General features: G+C 38.2%; 2 protein-coding genes across 7 annotated transcripts in view; one reads left to right on the forward strand and one right to left on the reverse strand.

The window, feature by feature from the left end:
• Positions 1–699: 699 nt before the first annotated feature.
• Positions 700–16,902, reverse strand: NUDT21 (nudix hydrolase 21). The gene is made up of 7 exons (XM_057712151.1): positions 16,631–16,902; positions 12,906–13,106; positions 11,834–11,897; positions 7,463–7,552; positions 3,029–3,104; positions 2,277–2,391; positions 700–983 (listed from the first exon to the last, which is right to left on the reverse strand). The coding sequence occupies exons 1-7, from the start codon at positions 16,744–16,746 to the stop codon at positions 962–964; spliced, it is 684 nt and encodes a 227-aa protein (XP_057568134.1). The 5' UTR covers positions 16,747–16,902; the 3' UTR covers positions 700–961.
• Positions 16,903–17,048: 146 nt separating this feature from the next.
• OGFOD1 (2-oxoglutarate and iron dependent oxygenase domain containing 1) overlaps positions 17,049–17,837 on the forward strand; it is a 33,924-nt gene continuing 33,135 nt past the window's right edge. For 5 of the 6 annotated variants that reach the window (XR_009049609.1, XM_057710627.1, XM_057710626.1 and 2 more), the window contains exon 1: positions 17,117–17,311. Coding sequence is in view for 5 of the 6 variants with exons in the window: in XM_057710627.1 (XP_057566610.1) it covers positions 17,158–17,311 (154 nt within the window). In the remaining variant the exon portion in view is untranslated. Of the gene's footprint in view, positions 17,312–17,837 lie in introns of all 6 variants that reach the window. The other variant, XM_057710624.1, reaches the window with a different exon arrangement.

Below are 17,837 nucleotides of genomic sequence, written 5' to 3' on the forward strand. Positions count from 1 at the left end.
TGATTCAGAGCATTCCAAAATATTTTTGAAAAGGCTTTGTGTCACTTGTTAAAGCCACATTTTCATCTCTTTGGCTATAACTCCATGTTAATTGAAATAACTAACTTCACAATGCAAGAGTTCAAAACCTAACAGACCCTCTTTTAGAAACTTCCTTCAAAGATCACCATTTTACCACGACCATGAGAATAAGACATAAATTTACAACAGCACAAATAATGAATACTCCCATTATGGGGGGGCGGTGTCTACATGAGCCCCAGATCAGTCTCTTTTTATACCAATTCCCATGACTTTCCCTGACCTAGTCAATTTAAATAGTTTCCCATATGTTTAATTAAGGTTTATTGCTTGTGAAATAAGGTCTGGTTATACTGGTATAAAATTTACTAGACAGTAATACACTGGCAGTTCTGCTGTAATACAACTTAAGTATGTAAAATTGGTATAGGAGTTGCACTTTGGACTCAAGCAAATCTAGTTCCCAAAAGTAACAGAAGATCCTCATCACAAAGATCTGTAACACGGTCTTGGAATATACCCCCAAGAATGGTATTGGAGCAAGGGTCCCACAAACTTGACTGACCTAAACCTGCCATTGTCTCTTAACATTCACCTGCCTAGTAAAGGAAAAGCAATCCTCACCTAAGAATTTTCCAAGTTTAATGTGAAGTTAAAAAATAAAACAACAACAAAACAAATGGAAAGAAGTCCACTTTCTTTAATGTTGTACAAAAAAGCATGAGTAGAACCAAAAGTAAATTAAGCATTATCACATTTGTTTACACCACAATCTAGTTTTTCATATTAACTGTACTATTCAAACAACAGAAAGTAGGTGGTAATTTAGGGACTGGGGAAGAGATAAAACCAAAAAAACTTTTCTAGCATGTTCATTCTACACTGTGTATAGCTGTGCTCACAGAGACGGCTTGGCTTCTCTTCTCTGCTGCACAGGAATTCAGTTGTATATAAAATTGAACCTGCATTTTAAAAAGAACAATATCTTTGTTAAAAACAGTATTATTTACATACTTTCTACTTTAGTTGATAAATTTATTTGGGCATTTCAACCCTCCCTTGCCATTTTGGGCATTTTCTACACAGACACCCTTTTCTTCCACCTGTCACTTCTTAAACATTAAATAACAGTATCACTGAATACTTATAATCTTAAAAAGTTTTAAGAGTATAAACTTGATTAATTATCCACTTTCCTTGAGGGAAGAAAAAGTTTTTATACCTCACTGTATTCTGACCACTCAGCACAATTCCTGTTACCTGAGAGGTAGTGTTTAAATAAATGAATAATATGACTCTTTTTCATATCCCATACTTCAATGTGTAACCCATCAGCAGACCAAAGGAGAGGACCAAAAGATGAAGTCTGATTTCTGTGCCAAAATAGAAAGACCGATTTCATACTACACAAGCTTTCATAGAAAGGCAAAATCACTACTGAAACTGTTTTTATGCTGACATTTATTAAGCATTTACCAGGTGCCTGGCATTACTCTAAGCACTTTGTATGTGTTATTTCACTTAGCCCTCACAATTCTACAAAGCTGGGACTACCACCCCCATTTACAGATAAAGAAAAGGGTATAATCATTTGTCAGAGGTCTCACTGCCAGGAAGCAATGAAGGTGGAATTCAAATCCAAACACTGACTGTAGAATCTACATTATTAACCACTATGTTATTCTGTGATTCCTATCTGTGATTGACTCAAGGACCTCGACCATTACAAGTCAATTTAAAAAACAAAACAACACACATTTCTCATTACTTCATCTGCCTTAAAAAAAAAAAAAAAAAAAAATCAAACTCCATGTAAAAATTCAGGACTTAATCCCACCTGTCTCAATTTGGGCCTGAACAGATTTCCAAACAGAAAGAGAACACGTACTACACGGAGCGGCTTAATTCTCCACATTATATACATAACTCCCATCATGTTTATTATCGTCATATTCATTATACGTGGCTGGCTACTATTTTACCATCTCTTCTTTGAGTGAAGACTTCAAACTTAACTGTAGAGAATATCAGATTTGGGGAGGAACAGATGCACAAATACCAGAATGTCATGCTGCAACTTTGGGTCTGAGGACACAGTCATATTTAATCTTTGGCTTAATCTGCACAAGACCTAAGGATCCATCTACTTAGCTTCCTTGAAGACCAAAATTTATGAACTATCTCTCAAGTGGCTTGGATTATTTTAAATTTAGCAGTTTAGATGAATCAACCACAAAATGTTCAACTTTCCATACCTGCTCAAAAGCTGAGGGAGACTAGAAATGATTGGTCCATATCCAGGTGCATTGTCATACAGTTCAAACAGTGGTGCAGCCACCAGCTTATAATTTTTAGGGACTGCAAATAAGGCTAAAATAAAATAAAACAGTATTCATTTTCTATATTTTCTTATATAATCACTGCTTCTACTTCGCTAGTAATCACCAACTTTACATTTGAGAAACTTTTGAGGAAAAAAGATAATTCTCACTAACATTCTGGTTGTATCTTTTAAGCAAAGTTCATAGTCAGCTTTGAAACTGACTCTCTAAAGAGATTCATGCTACTAACAATCAAGAGTACCTTCTGAGTGCTGGCCCTGGGAGAAGGGGGAGGAGACCACTGAGCTTCTAATTCGAGTTCCATTTTAAAAGTATCAAAAAATGGAGTAATTATTTGTTAACATACACAACAGAGCTAAGTACTGTATTAAAAAAATCGACTCATCTGTCTCCTAAAATTTTCAGTTTATCACAATGTGAAAATCAATACCAGCAGCCAAACAGTTATTAAAAATACTATAATCTGGTGTTTTGGCTCCAGTTACTATTCCCCCTGTAACATGACTGGCAGATCCAAGAAAAACCAGGTAATTCTGTATAAAAATCGTATGTGTTTTTAGTTTTACAATAAATCCCCAAATTCAAGGAACTTGGGAAAAACACAAATAGAGGTATCCTTGAAATTACAATGCAAGATGGCTGCCTTCAAAAACAAAATAACTTACCTTTCTCTTGAAGTTGAACCAAAAACAACTTCTTATGTTCCTTAGGTTTTGTAATATGTGCAGGAATATATGGATACTAAAATAACAAGAAAATAATTTGTAGTTGCCAAGACATCCCTGATATTTCCCATGCCTCCACTGACCAACTTCTCCCATTTCAGACATTAAGCTCAAATATCAGCCCTCTGAAGACCAATTTCCTCATAACCCCAATACAATTTTAACATGTATACCATGGCTTCATTTATTTCTTACATGTTTATTGCCCAATATAGTGTAAACTGCTTAGAGAAGAAGAATCCTTTCTAGCCTTCCCTTTACCAGGATCTGACACCTAACAGATATGCTAATAAATAAATGCTTTAATAAATATAAAATATCAAGTAGTAAGCCATTCAACCATTCAAGACAATTAAATGCGTAGATGTAGGATTTATAGCTTGAGAAGTTTAAACACAATGAAGTCTGATATTAATGTTTTTAATAAAAGTTGTCCTTTAAAAATATATTACTAAGTTAAATTTTTTAGAATCCTGGTGTGGACATATTTACTACATTAAAAGTTTAAATATAGCTTGTGAGGTATTTAACAGGACATTCCTCCCCACAACAACCACACATGCACATGGGACACATGCTGTAGGAATACCAGATGAGCAGTCTTTGTCTGCTGGACAAAGTCAAACTGCTTGTGAAAATGGAGAAAATATTTTGAAGAATTTAAAGGGATGAAAAGAATTAGAGAAGGCAGCTACTTGAGAAAGAAGAATTTTAACACAGAGAATTTTAAAAGTCTAAGAGACTTCTTTTTGTTCTACTGTGAACATATAATAAAAACCTCTCCTACATCTCCCCATAATACATTCAGAAAAATCTACTTTTCTTTTGGAGTATTTGAGGGCAAGGGAATTAAAAAGTGCTGAAAATAGGCATAATGGGAAAGGAGGATAAAAACAGAGGCTGCCAAAAGGAGGTATTATCACTCCCATTTTACGTAAGGAACCTGTGAAGAGAGGCTAAGTACCTTTCCTATGATGACACAGCTAAGCAGTAATACTAGGATTCAACAGAATCTATCCAATTCTTATTTAACTAAAAGCCTATGTTACTATGCTATCCCAAAGGCACCAACCAGTACTCTGACTAGAACAAATATACACCAGAGCCATCCCTAGGGTATAATGAATCAAGACAGCTATCCCAGGATCTGGAGGTACCCTACACTATCATGAAAACCAGGCACACTGGTAGCAACAGAGAGACAAAGAAGTGAGAAGAGCTTGAATAGCACAGGCTAAGAGACCTGTGGTTCACATACAACACAAGTTCCCAAACCATGGCCAAACCAGTGACCAGCTTTACCCCCAGTTTTCTTCTACTCGAAGCTACTTGTTCCCTTTTGTTTAAGCCTTCCTGTTCCATTCATCATCTTGGTGTCTAAGCAGACCAGGGAGGTGGTGTCATGCTCTTTTCCCACTGATGCCTAACCAATACTCCAAGTTTACTAAACACACACACAGCCTTATGCCACATACTATCAGAGCCAACCTTAGGGTTCAGTGAATTAAGAGAACTGTCCTAGGATCAGAATTCAGGTAATCAGCAGGGCTCTGTCCAGCACACGGCTGAAGTCATTCAGCTGCCTCATCTAGCAGAAGCTTCCGGAAAGCCCGAGGCAGTTGTTGGGCCAGCAGAGTCCAAGATCTCCACAGGACAACAAAACAAAAAATGCTCCCCCAAAAACACAAACATTTTACCACCTATTGTGTGACCTGAGCGGAGGGTGTGTCCTGTTCCTTTCCACCAGTGATTTGTATTAGAGGCAGCACTTATATTGTACAATACTTAAGATTGTTGTTTTGTAATGCATAAAGTTTGGTTTAAAAAAAAAAAAAAAAAGAACTGTCCTAGAACCGTGGTAGGGGAGATGAATGAGGGTATTCAGAAAGTAGCCTGGAAAACATTGGTGTCATTACTAAGCATCTTCCGGTTAGATCAAGGAATGTTCAAGAAACCAAAAAAAGTTCACAATAGTTGTTCTATGTATCTTTGGACCAGGAACGTCACTATTTCCAGATGAAACTATACTTTCCTGAAGCCAAGACAATTCTTGGGGAGCGAGCATGAGCACCGGCTTCCACAGCGCCTTCTCTTCCGAGCCAGCAGCTACACCGGTCAGAAGAGGACACACACAACCGTCTTCTGCTTGGCTAATATTCTGTGCAATTCTTGACCTGGAACATCTTATCATGCAAAGAAGCTATCGAAGGCATAGAGCCTTGTCAAAAGAATTCAGGATCCAACTTACAAAGGCTCCCATTAGTCAAAGATAGGAAAATCTGCACATTAGTAACATTATCAATCATTACAATGGATTAAAACACATCAAATATATTGAAACCCATGAAGTCAAACGACACTTTAAAAGGTCACCAAACCAGATGCTTTTTGTGCTTCTCATCAGTTTCTCATCCCACATCAAATTTCAGGGAGGCTGTGCTTTGAAGTGTCAAAAAGCTCCTTTGTTTGCTGCCAATGTCCCACTTTTGCTTTTCAGGCTCAAAGCATTTCTGAAGCCCTGGAAATTCTCTCAACCAGTGCTCAGTCTCAATATGAAAGCGCAAGGGATTTATTACCACCCTCATCCAATGAGGGATGAAGCCCCCGGCCTTCCATCCTTCCGACCGACAATTCTAAGCACATGGTTCCTCATGGTCCTTATCAGGATCAATCAGTTACCCACAGTTGTAATAAGATTTATTACATACCCCCCACCCTTTTTTCTTTTAAACTTCTGCTGCTTCTGGTCAACCTTTCCCTGCACTCTGCTGCTTCCTGGGATCACATCCCAAACAAACTATCTGCACCCAAGTATTATTACCTTTTTGAATAAAGTCAACTCTTCGGAGGATGCTAAGAAATTAACTCATTCTTCTAAACAATGGTAAGTAGAGGAAAAAAAGCATCTATTCTTCCCTACACAAACCATACCTCAGGGTAACCAAATAGTTGATAAGTTTTTCTTTACATAAGGATCACAATCCTGATGAATTAATAGACTGAGGAAACTATTACCCATGAGCTACTAACGTTATGAAAAGAGACAACCAGACAGAAAATTCCTGATGGAAGTAAACAATACCACCTGTGGTAGCTGGGCTCCAAGATGACTCTCAACGGTCCCTGTCTCCTGGTATCCACACCTTTGTGTAGTCTCCTCCCACAATGTACTACATTGGTCTATGTGACCAATAGCATACAGCAGAAGTGATGGTATGTCACTGCCAAACTTAGGTTATAAGAGACTGGGAAGCGAGCTGTCTTACTGGGAGTTGCCCTATGGAGATGCTCTCACAGCAACTGAGGGAGGCCTTCAGTCAACAGCCAAAAAGGAACTGACGCCTTCAGTCGAATAGCCCAGGAAGAACTGAGAGGTATGCTAACAAATACATATGTGAGCTTGGGATCAGATAATTCAGCCTCAGTCCTGCCTTGAGACAATGCAATTCCAGCCAAGAACTCAACCAAAACTTCATGAAGAATCACCCAGCTAAGCAGCTCCCAGATGCCTTACCCTGAGAAACTAAGATAATAAATGTTTGTTGTTTCAGGCTGTTAAGTTTGGGGAAAATACACATATTATACAGCAAAAGATAAATAATACAACACCTATCACAAGCCTTGTAACCTCCCTCCCAAAAAAACTGAACCCAAATCCAATCTCTTGACCTAACTAACCAATTTATAGGACACAGAGGAGAAAGCTATGTGTTCAACAATAACAGGGGGATGCAATTAGCAATGGAAGCACTAAGGACTTTCTTTAAATGGCCTGTTTCCATTAACAAATAAATTACAAGGAAAAAAAGAAAGACAGGAGCCAACCTATAGAAGAAAAAGAGACTTAAGAGACTATCCTAATTCAAACAGATTATAAAAATAAAATTTGAAACAATAAGGGATATGTGAACAGTGACTACATATTTAATGATATTATGGAATTATTTATTTTTAGAATGATAATGGCAGTACTGTGGTTATGTTTTAAAAAAGACCCTTACTTTTCAGAGATGCACATTAAAATATCTACAACTGAGATTATATCTAGGCTTTGCTTCAAAATAACCCACAATAAAGGCAACAGGAATGGAGCAGTCAGGGGAGGAAAAGGGTTGGTGAAGTTTGACCGTGAGTTGCTAACTACTGAGGGTGGATGACAGGTAATGGGAATTGTTTACTTTTCCTATTCTACTTTTGTATATATTTGAAATTTTCCTTTAAAAGAAAAAATGCTTGGCTTTTACTTTTTATTTAAATTAAGGACAGAAAAGAAGGAAATTTCAAGTCAAATTCTACTCTGATCTTTTTAAATGGCTGGAATTAAATCAGTTTCTGACTTCCCCAAACGCCCAGCAAATATAACTGAACACTGACCTGAGGAGGTTCAAAATTTGGTCTCCACCAGTTACCAATGCAGTCATCAATGACCCAGTCTTGCAGGACTCCATCTTGACGACCCAATATCTGTCAAAGAGAAATGAAAGAGTCAGTAAACAACTAAATATACATACCCACGGATATCCTTCTTCAATGAAGAAAGTATTTTTGGCAGCACTCCTAATACAGACTAATGGCTAATATGCCTCCCATATGGATTTCCTTTCTATAATTTATTATTTATTATGTGTGTCACTTTGCCCCAGACACATACTATTAGTTCAAATTGAGAATCCAGCATCAACATAACCATGGAGGACCAACAAAATTGTTCTATGCCCTCGCTATGCAAACTAAAGGTGATCAATTACCTACACCAGCCAATGGCATACAATAATTTTTTCTACAATCACTATAGCTTTTGTAAATCACCCACCTAACCAAGCTACAGAAATAAGTGTACAAAATTCACAATATTCATTTCTATAAATCTATATAGCATAAGGTTAAACTTAAGTTATTTTAATCAAAGCTTTATTTTACACATTTTAATTGATCAAAAATGGTTCTACAAAGTTCATAATGAGAAAGAACAGTTCCCTGTCCCACTTCACCATTCACACTGGCTATAACTTTCAACTCTTAGCTGTTTTTCCCCCTGATATTTGCCTCTATTTTTAAAAGCATTCTTCTTGTTTTTAAATAAACAATTTTAGGTTTACAGAAAAGCTGAAAAGATAGTACAGAGACTTCCCATATATCCCACACCCCGTTTTCCCTACTATTAACATCTTACATTAGGATAGCACATTTGTCATAGCTAATAAACTAATACTGATACCTTATTAACTGAAGTCTGTATTTCAATCAGATAACTTTAGTTTTTACCTAAAATGCCTTTTCAGTTCCAGAATCCCATCTAGGATATCACATTATATTTGCATTTCTCCTCAAGCTCCTCTAGACTGTGAGTTTCTCAAACTATGTTATTTTTGATAACCTTGACAGCTTTGTGGAGTACTAGTTAGGTATTTTGTAGAATGTCCCTCGATTAGACTGGGACTAAGGGTTTGGGGGAATTGAGGAAGGAAAGTCACAGAGGTAGTTTCATTCTCATCGTATCATTGCAAGGGTACATTCCATCAACATGATTTATCACTGATGTTAACTGTTGATCACCTGGCTCAGGTAGTATTTGTCAGGTTTCTCTACTATAGTTACTTTTTTTTTTTTAGTTACTTTTTTAACACATTCTTTTACAACTATTTCTTGATTGCTTTTCATTTTTAAAAACCTTAAAAAAACAACAACAAAAAACACCCTTCTACTGTGAATAAGAATTTAGATCTTAAAACCATATCCCCCACTTGTACTTTCTCTTCTACCATGCTTCCATTATCAATATTTAAGTCAATATTCAGAATTTAAATTATATGACTAGGTGAATCAGACACAACAGAGCATTTAGTAAACTATAATTACATCTCCCAACTTATACAACTATCCTTTTCTTTGGAGATGATAACTTTCATTTCATTCACTACCACTAATTCATCCCTACATTCTCCACAAGAGCTTAAATTTCTTCTCAATTCAAATATCATTCTATCAATTTCATTTATCCTAAAAGACATTTTTCTATCATCCTGTTCCAATCTGTAGATGTTCTCAGCCCTGATTCACAGCTGGAGTCCTAGGGCTTCCCTTGGCCTCTCTCCTGTGTTGTTAGGTCCTCTCTATATTCTGAACCCTGTATCTTCTTTCTTATTCTCTCATTTTGGTGGTGAACATCCTCCAGTAGCTTCCTGAGAAAAGGCACACGAGATATCACATTTATGACAACTTTGTATGGCTGGAAATAACTTTATTCACCTGAAGACGTGATTTATAGCTCGATTAGACAGAAAACTCTAGGACAGAAATCATGTACTTTCAGATTTATGAAGGCATGCTCCATAATCATTTAGCTTCCAGTATTATTTCTGGGATGTCAACACCATTTCTGATTTTAATGTTTTGTATTTAAACCATGTCTACCCATTTCTTCTCTCCAACTTTGGAAGCTTTTAGGATTTTCTCATTATCTTTAATGATTTAAAATTTCATGATGATATGCTTTTGCATGGATCTTTTAACACTCATTATAGAAGGCAGGCCAGTAGGTCTTTTCAATCTGAAAGCTGATAGGTTTGGGAAATCTTCTTGAATTATTCCTTTGCTAATTCCTTTTCCTCTGTTGTATTTATCTAGTTATATTTTTATATTCTTACTTTTTAATTGAACTATAGTTGATTTACAATGTTTCAGGTGTACAACAACGTGATTCAGTTATACATATATATAGCTATTGTTTTTCAGATTCTAAGTTTTTGCAAGATACTGAAGATAGTTCTCTGTGCTATACAGTAGGTCTTTGTTTATACAGTTTATATTGACCCTTCTATTATGATGCAGTATTTTCATCTTTTCTTACCTATGTTCTATCTTTTTGTTCTACTTTCTGGTTAGATTTCATCAACTTAATCTTTTAACTCACTACTTAATTTTTCATTCTGCTTTTTTTTTTTAAATACTTATGAGTTCTTTTTTATTGGCTGTATAGTCTTTTCTAATGGCACACTGTTCTATAAAAGCAGTATCTACTTTTATCACATCAAGAATATTAATCATAATTCTGCTGATCACTGAATTTTCTGTTTCTGTTGAGTTCCCTTTGCTTCCTTTGTTCTTTCCTGTTAAGAAGCTTTCTCCAAAAGCCTGATGATACTTGGTTATCTGCTCACAATTAAGGGTAAAACAATAAGAGGCTTAACTGTCACCTCTGTGTACATGAGTGACAGGGCCACTCTACTTCTTTGGGAAGATTCCCAAGTATCATCCATCATCTGGAGTATTTTTTTGGAACTAATCACTTTCTCCAGAAACAAAACCTCCAACCTTCAGCATGGGGTATGTAAAACTAGTTGTAAATACTCTATCGGCCTAGTAGAAGTCTAAAAGTCTCACTATTCAGGATGTAAACTTTCACTTATTCTCCCCACCTCAACTTTTTCATTGCTTAGTGTTTTCTGATTCAATTTCTACAGAGAATTAACCAGCAGCCAGTCTATGCCTAAATGTTCAGAATGGGGATGACGATGGAGGTATATAAATAATCCTATACAGACTGCCAGTCAAAATTCAGTTTTCAGTCCATGCATGTCCCCTCTTTCACAGGCACCAGGCACCTCCAATTCCTTAGCCTTTCTGGTGTTCTACAGTGCTGAGTCCTGGACTGCCCTTCTGCTGGGCTGAGGTTCTGGCTAAGTCGGTATGATTTGCTCATCTGCTTTCTAGCTTCTGATACTTTTTTCTTGCTACTGGTCTCATTTTGCACTCCCTCAATCCTACTAGATTTTTATCTTTCTAAAACCCCTTAACTGGTTTTTGGTGAAGTTCTGAGAAAAAGCTGAGGTAAGCAGGTAGGTTCAATCTACCATATGTAAATCAAAGTTCAAACACAGCACAATATTTAAGAGTTATAATGCATTTAAAAAATACTAAAAAGACAAACCAATAGGTCAAAGGGGTAGAATTATATGTGATTTTAGTTTTGTCTCTCCTACTTTCCTGTATCTGCCAAGGTTTTTGCACAGAATACGTATTAGTTTTGTAACTAAGGGGGTAGGAGGATTGCATGCTAAAAAAGAAAAATATTTAATCATGAAAACAGCCTACAATCTCAAAAACCTCCAGCATCTATATGCACTTGGCCTCAAGTCTTTAAAGGCACACATTAGAACAATTTCTAAAAAGTTGCACAACTTGGGCAAAGCCTAAAAGATAGTTGCAAAAATGAAAACAGGTATATAACAGGAATCATTCTCTTGTCAAAATTCCATTGACACCTATTCTGGAATAAAATAACCTGCATTCAAATCTCCAGCTTCATGACATACTAGCTATATAACATCAAGTAAGTTACTTGAACTTTCAACAATATACAAAAGAAATGCCCAGAGAGCAGCCTTAATTTCCTTATCATTAATACTAGCACCCAATTCCCGGTGCTGTTATGATGATTAAAGCAATTACTGCATGTAAAGCACTTAGAGTACTTAGCGGTCAGTAGTCAGTAAATATTGTTTTATTAACCATTATTGCTACATCAACAATTTTACGTAAAATAATGTTAAGATAAAGTATAAGTTCAACTTGCAGAAAATAAACATTGTACTAACACTCCGAGGTTTAAGTTATTTATTGAAAACTAAATATTTAAAATAAACTCATCCTTTTCAAGACATTAAAAAAACCTGATTATGCATTAAGTTGATGGTATTTAGATAAGCATTAATGAAACCGTCAAAGTGTTAAATAGAAAAATACCTCTGTCATTAAGCGTTTTAGTCCTTCAACTTCATCTTCTCCTGGGTTAAGCTCACCACCAGGTCTGTATAAAGGTTAAGAATTTAAGCTTTCAACTTAATACAATTTTGGGATAACAGGAAGAACACAGTAATTATATCTATCAAGTACCTGCATAACACATTTCAGTGTCACATGATAAAGCAATCAAAGGAAACAGAGGCCAATGGAGGGGGAAGAATGTTCTAGAAAACTGAATTCATAATGTTAATTCACCAGACTAACAGTACACAAACCCTAGTTTTAAACAAACAAAATATGCACCACAACATAAAAATCACATAATTTCTGGAAATCAGTCCATCCAATCTTTTTCTCTCTGGAAGCTATCTGGTGATAATGGAGTCTAGAAATGCCCAGAGAGCAGTGGACCCACATATCCTACATCTGAAGAATGGGGCATTTTTCAAGAATCCTAAACTAGGTATTTAAGAACTCTCTTTTTGGTACAATCTGGTCAAATAGTTGTGGACTAAACATATGTTGATTTATGAGCTTAAATGAGAAAACTAAACAATTATCTATAAAAATGTAAGCCATCTTAACAACAGAAAACACTATTCATCCTAAGCAAGATATAGTTTCAATTGTTCTTGGTAATGCTACTAAGACATCTAAAATTTGAACTTGGACTCTTTTGTTTCATACGGTTTCTATCAAGCTCAGTCATTAACATCGACAATACACAGAAACAGGCAGACTGGGAATGCCATGTACACATTACTAATAAGAAAAAAATATCAAGTTGTACCTTTAAATATATGCAGTTTATTATATGTCAATTATATCTCAATAAAAGTTCTTAAAAAATAAAGTTTATTATAAAAAAAAAACAATATACAGAAACATGCAAACTTCTAGTTAGGCAATAAAAGCATTGTACTGGAGGAAAAAATGCTTTTGAGTTTCTCCTTGTAAAGACTCCATTAACAGCAGTGTTTGTTGAGATAAATGACTAAAAGCTAAAACTGAATTCCAAAGCCGCATGAAACAGCAATCCTATTAATAATTGTTAATTTCCAATGACACTTACAGTTTGAAGAAAGTTGTTCCCAGCTGTAGCAGTAACACATGGGGTAGCCGGTGCTCATGGACAATCAAAACCCCTTCTACAGTCCTCCTCATGCCAATTTTATCAAATTCCTCCCTCATGCGCTGAAATCTGGCTGCAACAGAGCTGTCCTTCTCATAGAGGGGCTCTTTTGTACCAAAAGTGTAATTGGTAAGAGGGTACCTGTGATCCAAAGACAAACATCTGAGAACTGTAGACCATAATTTTACAAGGACAGCTACTAATCACATATAAGGAAACCATGGTAAAAAGTGTATATATTGCACTCAGAGACATAGGATTTGTCCAAAGTTAAACAACTAGTTACTAAGACAGCAGAGATTAGAATCTAGCTCCTTGGACTCTAAGGCCAGAGCTTTCATTAGATCAAGCTGCTACTTCATACTTGAAATTTCAAGCACATTACAGTATCCTCAAAGCCCTTAAATGCTTAGAGGAGTGTCTATCTGAGTAACTGGTAATCTTCTGATTTTAGATCACGGATGCTATACTAACATTGCCAACCTGGCTAATGTCTCCTTGGGTTCCTCTACTAATCTAATCATAAATTATATTAATTACGGGCACTAATGGCTAATCTTTTTCTACAAGCTGAGGTACCACTTTCCATCATCTCTCCAGTTATTTTCTTTTCTTTTTTTTTTAAATTTATTTATTTTTTTATTTTATTGGCTGTGTTGGATCTTCGTTGCTGCACCTAGGCTTTCTCTAGTTGCAGTGAGTGGGGGCTACTCTTCATTGTGGTGTGCGGGCTTCTCATTGCGGTGGCCTCTCTTGTTGCAGAGTGCGGGCTCTAGGCGCATCGGCTTCAGTAGTTGCGGCACATGGGCTCAACAGTTGTAGCCCATGGGCTTAGTTGCTCTGCGGCATGTGGTAGTCCCCTGCATTGGCAGGCGGATTCTTACCCACTGCACCACCTAGGAAGTCCTCCAGTTATTTTCTATTTCTCCCAGTCAACTATCTTCAGACTTTTCTGATACCTTTCTTCTCTAGATGAACTTGTCTTTCTCTTCTAAGCCTTTGAGCCTTTGGCATTTATTCTATTCAGTATCCTTATTTTTCCTTTCTCCTCATTTGAATCTTTTTCCCACTAGATGTAATCTGAATATCCTCTTCTCCTTTATCAAGAATTCAAAATTTGACTTATATTGAAGATAGTTTTGTTCTTGCCTAGTAAAGATTAATTTTTTCCTTAAAGATAGTTTAAAAACTCATATTTATATTTCATCACAGGTACTACCCTGTAACCCCTCGATCATAAGACTTACAGTAAGAAGCCTTTAATTACAAGCCTTTGAGTAAGAATGCTTTGGCCACACCTGCCTGTCCCCAATGTATCTAGTCTACCAAAACATCTTGCGTTAGAAGTCAACAACTACATAACTAATCGACTTAGCTATTCTTTTTCTTTTTTTTTTTTTGGCTGCACTGGGTCTTCGTTGCTGCACATGGGCTTTCTCTAGTTGTGGCAAGTGGGGCTACTCTTTGTTGCGGTGCACAGGCTTCTCAGTGTGGTGGCTTCCCTTGTTGCGGAGCATGGGCTTCAGTGGAGCACAGGCTTCAGTAGTTGTGGCACACGGGCCCAGTAGTTGTGGTGCATTGGCTTAGTTGCTCCACAGCATGTGGGATCTTCCTGGACCAGGGATCGAACCCACTTAGTTATTCTTGAAAGTGAACAAATCAAGGTGGCCAAAAACTTAAAAAATTACTTTAACCCCAGAAGCCAAATTCTAGGCATAAGTGAAGCAGCTCTAAAATAACTAAAATGAACTATTTCCAAGGTGCTTTAAGGATTTTAAGAACTTCCCCAGTAGATCCAATGCCAAACCTAACATCTTAATCACTAACAGCAACAATCCCACACAGCACTGTGTGCCCTGCAATTTTTTAAAAATGCTTTATATATTTTAACATTTAGTTCTCACAACCTGAGTTAGAAAGAATTAAAGACAGCTATAACACATCTCTACTGCAAAAACCAGCTCTCACATCAAGAGATGCCATCAAGATGAAATGTAAGAATTTTCAGCTGTGAAATGAGAGTGCCAGCCCAGACACATCTGTAGTGTTCCCATCAAACTGTGAGCTTTGGAAAGCAGGGACTACACCTTACTTCCTCACAACTGTATACCCAGCATTACTCCTGGTGCCTGCTACAAAGAAAGTATTCATGCAATACTTCCTAATAAAATATATTGGAGGAGAGAGAAATTGTTTTCAATTTAGACCATTACTCACCCAGGTGAACTGAGTTCTCAACAATTCAGTATTTCTGAATACTGTGCTTATACAGAAGAGGGCAAGTACTGCAAATCATTAACCCAATAACTTTAATGGAGCAAAAATTAAAACATTTTCACCAAGTTAGTTCTATATAATGGCTTAATATAAATTGATGCAGTAATCAAGGTAAATCAAGGGAAAACTGTGAGTCCTAGTTCTAATTCCCAATGAAAGTAACCCAGAAGCTGTGCTTCCACACTTTTTAAAATAACATTTAGCCTTTCCCATTTCATGGGAATATTATCAGGATTTTTCTAAAGACATGATATGAAATTAACATGCTATTATGTTAGTGTAATAGCTAGAGATGTTAACTTGTATACTATCTATTAGTTCCAGATTTCATAAACTCAACATTTTTATTACCAAAATTTCTGGCACCTCTTTTGTCAAATAAAACAATAACCATCTTTCCAATTTCAAATTGCTTTTAGAGAAAGTTCATTTATCGAATATAAAACAGAGAAACACCTAAAGTGTCCTACCAAAACACTAGTATCAGTAAATCCTTGCACTCTTTAAATAGTGACCCGCATAAACTGGCCTTTTTCCTTCATTAGGGTCGGCACCACGGTGCCTCACAAACTTTCAGAAATGATTTTTAAAAAAGAAACGAAAAAAAGCATACTGATAATTTATTGAGCAAGACACAGCCCGAATGTCAATTCTCTGCCACAACGAAATTCCTTTTGAGAGTGGCTTCGAAATACAATGGCTTGAAAAGCTTAAACAGAAAGATGCTTAAAATAAAACGCAGCCCACAATGGGTTCTCTGGAGGTACATTTTGGTCCTCGCCACGGTCTGAAAGCCCAACCACAATGAAAGCCCCAGCCCCCTCTCAAGCTGGCGCCTCCTGGGCGCTTGGATGCTGTCGCTGCGGCAGAGAAGACGTGTGAATGCACAGGGGGAAGCCAGATAGCCCTGAGCAGATGAATAAAATGCGTATTCAGGAGCTGAAATGCAATAAAGCAAAAGAAGAAAAAAACTAAACATCCGCGTCATAGCTAAATCTCTAAAGCTTACTATTAGAGCAAAGCGAAAACTGCAAAAACGATGTTCCGTTATACCACTCATGCCAAATAAAAACACACAAAACAAAGCCATATACGCGATGTTGAAGGATAAACGCCACGGTCGGCGGTTGGTTACCTCCGGAGAGGTGGGGAAAAAACGAGTTCAAAGCAAACGGGGTTTTCCTACGATGACTGAACGCAGGGGCATGAGAACAAGCCATCTTTCGATAAAAGGGAAAACCCTCTCAAGTAGGACTGTAGCCCCGCGGCGCTGGAGGACGAGGAAGCACAGTCCGCCGAGGGAGCGCCAGAAGGAGAGGACTGGAGTCTTTAGGTGCGCTCACGACGAAGGGGATGCCGACAGCGCGCGAGGGCCAGGCCGCACTTACAGGTTGATGGTGCGCTCCAGGGTGAGGGGCTTGGTCTGCTGGATGTACTTGTTGCCAAACTGGTTGACCCCGCGGGGCCAGCCGGTCTGCGAGCGATTGGGCGGCACCACAGACATGCTGGCGAGCTCAGGCACTAGCGGCGAGCGGAAAGGGGGAAGCAGGGAGACCTTCCCTGTGCGGGCAGCGGTTATCTGCGTCCCACTCAGCAGCCACCGCCCGCCATTAACAAGAGAGCGCCCGAGGAGGCGTACGCACGCCGGAAGTGCACCCGAAGCCTCTGGCGGCAGGAAGTGGAGAGGCGGTGCCCTGCCCGACCGGGCACCATTGACCCAATCGCCGCTGGGCTAGCCACAATATCGGGAGCTCCCATTGGTAAATTAACTATAGGTTCCGCCTCCCTCTACTTTGGTACTTCCTATTGGATAGCGGTGGGGAAACACGAGAAAGGAGGCATTCTGGGAATTGTATTTTCCTTAGGAAAAGCGCTGCCGGATTAGCGTGCCGTGGGTCTTGTAGCCTGCGAAGAGATGAGTGGGAAACGGCCTGCTGAGCCGGGCCCGGGCCGGACGGGGAAAAAGGGAAAGAAGGAGGTAATGGCGAGGTTTTCGGATGCTGTCACGGAAGAAACTTTGAAAAAGCAAGTGGCTGAGGCCTGGAGTCGCAGGACGCCATTCCGCCATGGTAAGCGTGTGCTCTGAAGGGGGAGGCGCAGCGAAGGGTTGGGGGGCCTCTGAAAAAGCCCTGGCACTCGAGCTGATTCCTGAGCTGCGAGGCCACACGGGAAGAGAGAGCGTGACTTTGGCCACCTCCGACTCTCCTGCCTGGCCCGCTGTCCCCTTTCATTCCAAGTTCTGTTTGGATTTAGACACCTGGAAGAGGAAGAAGAAATGTAGGCCAGGGAGTTTCGGGAAGTAGAGGGCTTGCAAGTTCATGGAAATTCTGGAATTAGAGATTAGTGAGCTAGAATCTTTTTCACTGATTGTGCGTCGTTGGGCAACGGGCTCAGCTCCTTACTGTGTAAATTAGGATAACTAATAGTATATCCCTTGGAAAGATGTTAAACGTGATTAATAAGCCAACGTACGTATGCATCAATACGTATTTTCCTGAGTAGGGACCAATAAACAACACATTAGTCGAGTGGTTTTTGCGGTTTTTTTTCTCCGCAGGTGATGCTCGTTTGTCCCATGATAGCGTAGCCAGAGCA

Source organism: Hippopotamus amphibius, chromosome 16 (genome assembly GCF_030028045.1).
Source record: "Hippopotamus amphibius kiboko isolate mHipAmp2 chromosome 16, mHipAmp2.hap2, whole genome shotgun sequence".
Lineage (NCBI taxonomy): Eukaryota > Metazoa > Chordata > Mammalia > Artiodactyla > Hippopotamidae > Hippopotamus > Hippopotamus amphibius.